Here is a 6914-nt window from a genome sequence, read left to right on the forward strand (position 1 = left end):
TAAGAAAAGGACGCAGTTCCTGCCTCAGTGAAGTTTCGTCTGAAAATAACAAAAAGAACAAAATTCTAGATGGAACATACGGAACTTTTTATTCGTCTTTCGTACAAAAAATAGTTGTTGATGAAATAAACACAAAATTATTGCGCAATCACACAATATTATCCCAAGCGCAGGAGTCAAAGCACTCCTCGTCGACGTCGAGTAACTCTTTGAAATCGCTTGAGGTAGACGCTTCTTGGGCTTGATCCTTATCATGCTGCGATCCTTCGGAGGCCGAGCATCTCGTGAGGACGGACGTTAGGGAAGGCTGCGTTTCCTCCAGCATCGCGACGTCGATGTTACTTATCGAGAAATCCTGTTTGAGGCCGACCGAGTTGAGGACGTTCATCTTCTTATTGATCAACGGCCATATATAATCGTCCGCAGTGTTTCTCGCCACCAAGTACTGGATTATGACGGTATCGTTTTGCCCGATTCTGTGCACTCTGTCTTCCGCCTGGCACAAGATCTGTGGAAACGTTTTCGCCGCGTAAGATTTATTTTGTTTACATAATCTATATTGAGATTCTTTCTTTATGGTAAATATATTACGTACACCGGGATTCCAAAATAATTCGGCAAAGACCACGAGATGTGCGGCCGTCAATGTAATACCCGTATTCGCGGCGGTGATTGACAAAACCGCTGCCATATAGTCATCGCGTTCTTGAAATAAGTCGACCTGAAGTTTTCTTTGCTCCGGACTCGTTTTGCCGTCAATCCTTATGTACCTGGAACGTGTCACACGTGCAATGGCGACATGGCGACATGGCGCGACACGTGTAAGATGAGAGAATACTTACCGTACATTCATAGATTTAGCAACCTCGCAAATGGCGGCCAAAACATTTTGGTGATGAGCGTACAAAAGGCATTTTTTCTTATTTTCAAACAAGTTTGCAACGTACTTGCTGTAATGACATTGTTTTACATATTACGTGAAATACAACAAGGTATTTTTGTAGAAAATAAAGTGTATACTATTTACATACCGTACTGCCTTCAGTCTTGCAAAGCTAGACTCGGTATAATATTGCAGTAGAGTCGTGTGCCTTTCTAAAGCCGTGGCAGTTTTCTCCATTTTCCTCGACATCTCCTTCATTTGCTTGCCAGTTTTGATCAAATCTGAATCTAAAATAATCACCTGCCTAAAATGTATAAATGGTATAAAACGTGCTTAAACACTTGTCACTTTTTCTCATTTAAATGTTTCATAAAAACGGTTTTCTTTCACGGACCTCATCTTGGATGGCAACTGATGTAGGACATCAGTTTTCATTCTTCGAATCATGCAATTGACCTTGAGTAATGATTGCAATTCTTGCATATTTGAACAACCTGTATATTCCCAACTATACACATCTCTCTGACCACCGCAATATCGCATACCATAGTCGTCGTAACTGCAAAATATAACACACTTGCAAAATATACGCGTATTTATGTAACGAAAGCAAGGTACAAAATATATCCATAGTCTTTTTGATTACCTCAGAAATCGTGTCGTGATAAGGCTAATTTGAGAATATAATTCGCTTGGTCTCGACAGAGCCGGAGTACCCGTGAGCAATACAACATGACGTGCATGAGCACATATTCGTTGAGCAGCTTGAAATCTCGCGGTTTTAGTGCTCTTCAAAACATGAGATTCATCCTACACGTTTCGTAAAATGCAGTGTAGTAACGGTAATATTTCGCTCTAGCTTGTTAAAAATATAATACAAGTGTATACCAGAATAACAAATCCATAAATATGTCTCTCGAAAACGTGTACGTTTCGTGCCAACAAGTCGTATGACGTTATGGTGATTTTGTCATCTTCAATGCGATCCTTTGTACTTGCAAAATGATGAATGTAATGTGTAGGTATGGATGGTAAAAATTCATAAATTGCTTCAGACCACTGGAACCTTTAGGTAAAATACTTTTAGTATCGACACCTTCATTATGCGTCACGCGCAACAGAAAACTTACTTGACCGATGAAGGTGCTACAATTAGGAGGGGCCAACTATCCTTGAAATAATGTGCTATGCCCAACGCTTGTATAGTTTTTCCCAAACCCATATCATCTGCAATCATGCAACGGCCGTTCTTCGATATACCATAACTGGAATAAAATAAGAAAATATATCACGACAACACGTAATAAAATATAAAGCACTAACGTGCACGTAAAAATAGGATTTACCAAATGCCATCTCGTTGAAACGGCATTAAAGTATCCAACAACTTTTTATCAATTTTTGATAAATCTTGTTCCGATTTGACTTGCGTGTCCAACTTTAAGTTTCTCTTGAATATCTAAAACAAAAAGTGCTCAAGTATACACGCGGTTATACATTTACGTCTACCTACGCCATTTTTATTTTGTATCCCACGTACATGAAAGACAGCCTCTGGTATTCTCGCGACAGTTATGTTACAGTTGTTGGACGTCAGTTTTTGCAATAAACCGTCATAATCGTTGAGATGGAAATTCCATATTCTAGTTTTCAAGTCTGCAAATTTAAATGCCGATAAATATTACAAATATATGTTTGTATGCGTCTATCAAGTCACGTAACTTGTACGCTTACCGTATACTCTGCTTGGAACCGTCTTGAATATTTCAACGATCTCAGGTACAAAGGCCGATAACTCTAATGCAAATCTGTCTTCGCTGATCATGTAACATTTTCCTGTTACGTTTAAAGGTTGACTGAAAAAATTTCTGGGTTCTATAGGATTGAAACGAACATTTGATTTGTTCAGTCGCACGACATTTGTGCTGTCGCTTAAATGTGTTTCTTGACGTGCTGGACTATCTTTAGATAAAATTTGTGCCTTTAATTGAGCTTCCTGCCTTCTTTGCAGCGCTAATAAACGCTTCTTCTCAATTTCTTCAGGAGTACATTTTTTATCTATGAAAAAAAATAAAAATTTCTCAATCATTACTACAAATCGTTGTTTCCCGACCTGAAGATAAAATACTGGCTTTAGAAAAATCTTTACCCATCTTATTTCCTCTGTTTTTGACGTGCTTCAGTAAATATAAAGATAAATATATTATATATTCTTTGATATAAGATGTAAACAGCCTCACGTATTCGTGCCCTGCAACACCGATGCGTAATATTATAACGTTATTCAAAATGTAAATGCGCTTACTGCTCGTACAATAAAAAATGCCGTACTTTTCTAAGCCCAAGTCAAATTAGCAAAAAGCAAACGATAAACTTCTTAATTTCACACTGAAAAGACTCCGTTTAAACGTCCAATGCTTCGTTGTGCTCCGCTGTAAAAGTGTAAACAAAAACATCGAGATAGTCATTTTATAACCATACCATCTTCTCTTTTCCCTAGCGACACGTGTTGTACGTACATACAGGGAATTTCTACATGGTAATTTTCAGAGGCGTTTAGAACGTCTCTAGGGAAAATTATTCGGCCCTTTCTCCGCAGTTTCTCTTAACGCATAAACGCGGGAAATTTAAACTCGTGAAATTGAAAAAATCTCGATCAAGATTTTATTTCTCTCTAAAGATGTTTTTTAATTTCACGTTGTACATTATTGCGCGTGTTGCATGAAATTCTATCAAATGGAACTTTGCGAAGATTGACGTTTTTGTGCATTCAATTTCAAATGGTAACTTTTCTCGGCCTTTCGCGTATGCGCGTCGCGTTTATTACGAAGGTCGCGAAGTAGAAAGTTGACAACCGATGGTTTCGTTGCAAGGTCATGGGCATCGTTAATTATTTACCTCTGTCTGCGATTCGTTTACTCACGTCATACACGAGGTAATTTACGTGGCACGTTGCGTGTTATCTTGGTCTAAAGTGCTCTTGACGCGGTGTTGCGGTGTTGCGAAGTAAACGCACAAGTTCCACTCGTAGGTTAGGTCTCATCGTTCCCTATATCCGAGGGGTTTTCAAAGTCGCGCGGCGGTGGATGAACTGAGTCATCTAATTGCGTCTAAGCGAAATGCTGTCAGTTAAGAATACCGCTACGTTGCCTTAACGAAGATCATTAATATCGCAACCGAATCCTCAAACGTTCATCATGTCAACATCAACAAAGGCGACACATGTGTGTGTATCAGGTATGTGATCTTGTAATATATGTGTATTGTATGAAGTATACGTGATTGACATTTGTAAAATACACGTTGATGTGTCGTTTCAGCAAAGTCGCATGAATTTGTCGTGCCAAAAAAATGCGTCAAGACGCCAAGTGATCTGGCACTTTGGGAAAAGTCAGAAGCTTACTACGTGAGACACGTTATATAGTTTTTAATTTTTTATTGCTCTACATTTATTTCTATTACATGGTTATGAAATATATTCTGTATATGTATATATTTTTTATACAAATGGGAAATTTTTTTTTTGTAGGAATACCTGGGATTTATTTTAGCCCTGAACGGCGCTGTTCAAGGGACGGCCTTGGACGCACAGTGTCCACAGTCACTTGTAATAAACAATGTTGTACAAATGTTGAACAAATTTGACGAATGGATAACAGAAATTCCACCTACCGAACAGCCCCAGCGATTTGGCAACAAGTCTTTTCGCACGTGGCATGAGAGACTACAACAGGTGTGTCTATAGTATTTTAAAACGTACTCGGTCAGAATATAAAGATCATTATTGAAAACGTGTAGAAAATTTAATTTGTACGCAATATTGACATTACAGAATGCTGTAGAGGACGTGAAACAAGTGTTGCCAGAGGATTTGCATCGTGCGATCCCAGAAATAGTGCAGTATTTATATGAAAGTTTTGGGAATCCAACTCGCATCGACTATGGAACAGGCCACGAAATGGCTTTTCTCATGTTCCTCTGCTGCATGTTCAAGATTGGCGCATTTGAGGACAGTGATAAGATTGCTGTTGTGATAAAAGTGTTTAATAGGTACTTGGATTTTTACTAATCTAGCTTCGTATATTGGTAGTATCTTGTATCTCGTAAAATTATTCACGTGTTTAAATCGGTGCCTTGGCTCAATAGGTATCTGGTATTGGTGCGCAGACTTCAGATAATATACCGTATGGAGCCAGCGGGTAGTCACGGTGTTTGGAGCTTGGATGATTATCAATTTGTGCCCTTCATATTGGGAAGCGCTCAGCTCATTGGTACCAACTTTTGTGTAGTATATATTTTTTCATATATTCTTTCGTGTGATACACGACAGATTTAGATCTAGAATGATGTGATGGCGATTTAGACAAAGGTCTTTTTCTTTTTATAAAATTTGTGATATCTTGTGTAATTTAATATTTTAGGACATCCACGGATAGAACCACGTCATTTTGTGGACCAAGGTATCGTGGAATCTTACAGCAAAAAATACATGTTTCTTGGCTGCATCGAGTTTATCTCAAAGGTATGGAAAGATTGTACATGTTTATATAAAAGATACAATGAACGTTACTGTACGCTTTTATCGATGTGATTTAATTTAATCAAGACTAAAAATCTTACACATTTTGATAACGCGTGTATTCTATTAGGTGAAGATAGGACCTTTCCACGAGCATTCAAATCAGTTATGGAATGTTAGTGCGGTGTCTTCATGGTCGAAAGTGAACAGTGGTCTTATTAAGATGTATCAAGCGGAGGTACGCGGACAGTTTGTGTTTGTAACGAAAAAGACGTGCCTCTATAATTTTTATTTTCCAGGTGTTGGCAAAGTTTCCCGTTATCCAACACGTTTTCTTTGGTTCTCTGCTACCTTTGAGACCAATGGCCGCGCAGTGCTCCAGTCCGCGCCATGTTCCGACGTACAGAAGCACTCCTGTTGGCAACAACGAGCCACCGCCACCAGCGACGCCGCTATGAAAATTACATGCATAATAAATATTGTTACCGTGGACTATTTTACCACGCTTCCCAGTATTTATTATAAAATTGTATATTATATATTATTATTGCCTCTCGCTCCCTCCATTCTATGACACTTTTATCAACTTTTAACTTTTAACCATTTCTTTAGCTTGTCAGAAATTATATTTGTTACGAAGAGAAATTATCTTAATATTTTGTTAAGAACGATATAAAAGTTATGATATTTAATGACTTGATGCGACGTCGATTAGAAAATTAGTACGATGTGCTCAAGGATTCTGTAAGCATTGATTTGCTCTTGATAAAAGTAATGAATTTACATCGTGAAGAAATAAAAAAAATCCCATGAAGAACGGCGTATCTGTGAATTTTATTATAGATATTAATTTTTGCAATTTATTCTTTAATCTATAAACCGCACCAATACTCTTTGCTCGAGTCATGATATGATGTAAAATTGCAGGAGCCATGAACAGAATGGGCGCGTTTAGCAGACACAACTGTTGCACAACTGTTGAGTTTGTCTTATCGACACTCTGCCTCGATTGGTTGGTTCTAAAAGTATAAGAGCCAATCACGTTCGATTGCTACTGAGCGGTTTGGTCTGCTGAACGCGACCAATGCAGAAGCCATATGCGCATGCACTATGGTACCTGCATTCTGCTCATGGCTCCTGCAATTTTATGTGCTTACTCCGATTAAAGTCCTAATCGCTAAAGCAGGGCACACACACTTTTCGTAGAACGTAATAGTAAGGTTTCGACTAATCGCGTTGCTCAATTTGGCCGTCTGTAACCGTAAAAGTAAGAATCGAGCAACACAATTGGTCGGAACCTTAAGGTCTATCCAGACAAACTTGCATAGGTGCAAGCTATATGCATAAAGAAACGGATTGGTCTATTTCCTTATGCACATGCATATGGACCAATCAATTCTCTTATGCTTATGTTTATGCGCTATGCAAGTTTGTCTGGATTAAAGCGGGGAGCACACACTTCTGCACAACGCATAATGCGTAAGCATAAAAAAATTGATTGGTCTATTTCCT

General features: G+C 38.5%; 2 protein-coding genes across 2 annotated transcripts; one reads left to right on the top strand and one right to left on the bottom strand.

The window, feature by feature from the left end:
- Nucleotides 1-63: 63 nt before the first annotated feature.
- Nucleotides 64-3380, bottom strand: Marcal1 (SWI/SNF-related matrix-associated actin-dependent regulator of chromatin subfamily A-like protein 1). The gene is made up of 13 exons (XM_071783677.1): nucleotides 3215-3380; nucleotides 3033-3134; nucleotides 2618-2941; nucleotides 2424-2539; nucleotides 2230-2342; nucleotides 2014-2148; nucleotides 1772-1949; nucleotides 1530-1693; nucleotides 1278-1442; nucleotides 1032-1187; nucleotides 843-950; nucleotides 596-770; nucleotides 64-508 (listed from the first exon to the last, which is right to left on the bottom strand). Exons 2-13 carry the CDS (start codon nucleotides 3034-3036, stop codon nucleotides 149-151), a joined length of 1998 nt encoding a protein of 665 aa, XP_071639778.1. The 5' UTR covers nucleotides 3037-3134; nucleotides 3215-3380; the 3' UTR covers nucleotides 64-148.
- Nucleotides 3381-3661: 281 nt separating this feature from the next.
- On the top strand, nucleotides 3662-5946 carry LOC139816309 (serine/threonine-protein phosphatase 2A activator). Its single transcript, XM_071783726.1, has 9 exons — nucleotides 3662-3818; nucleotides 3915-4120; nucleotides 4204-4289; nucleotides 4413-4616; nucleotides 4716-4933; nucleotides 5030-5154; nucleotides 5305-5405; nucleotides 5533-5640; nucleotides 5702-5946. The coding sequence occupies exons 2-9, from the start codon at nucleotides 4081-4083 to the stop codon at nucleotides 5858-5860; spliced, it is 1041 nt and encodes a 346-aa protein (XP_071639827.1). The 5' UTR covers nucleotides 3662-3818; nucleotides 3915-4080; the 3' UTR covers nucleotides 5861-5946.
- The last annotated feature ends 968 nt before the right edge of the window (nucleotides 5947-6914 follow it).

This window comes from Temnothorax longispinosus, chromosome 1, assembly GCF_030848805.1.
Source record: "Temnothorax longispinosus isolate EJ_2023e chromosome 1, Tlon_JGU_v1, whole genome shotgun sequence".
In the NCBI taxonomy this organism is placed as follows: domain Eukaryota; kingdom Metazoa; phylum Arthropoda; class Insecta; order Hymenoptera; family Formicidae; genus Temnothorax; species Temnothorax longispinosus.

Coding starts and splice junctions, on each gene's coding strand:
- Marcal1 (XM_071783677.1), bottom strand. Junction 1,950..2,013: donor GTAGCACCTTCATCGGTCAA/GTAAGTTTTCTG, acceptor TTTTACCTAAAG/GTTCCAGTGGTCTGAAGCAA. Junction 509..595: donor AATTATTTTGGAATCCCGGT/GTACGTAATATA, acceptor ACGTTTCCACAG/ATCTTGTGCCAGGCGGAAGA.
- LOC139816309 (XM_071783726.1), top strand. CDS start 4,081: ATGTCAACATCAACAAAGGCGACACATGTGTGTGTATCAG. Junction 4,290..4,412: donor AAAAGTCAGAAGCTTACTAC/GTGAGACACGTT, acceptor TTTTTTTTGTAG/GAATACCTGGGATTTATTTT. Junction 5,641..5,701: donor TTAAGATGTATCAAGCGGAG/GTACGCGGACAG, acceptor TTTATTTTCCAG/GTGTTGGCAAAGTTTCCCGT.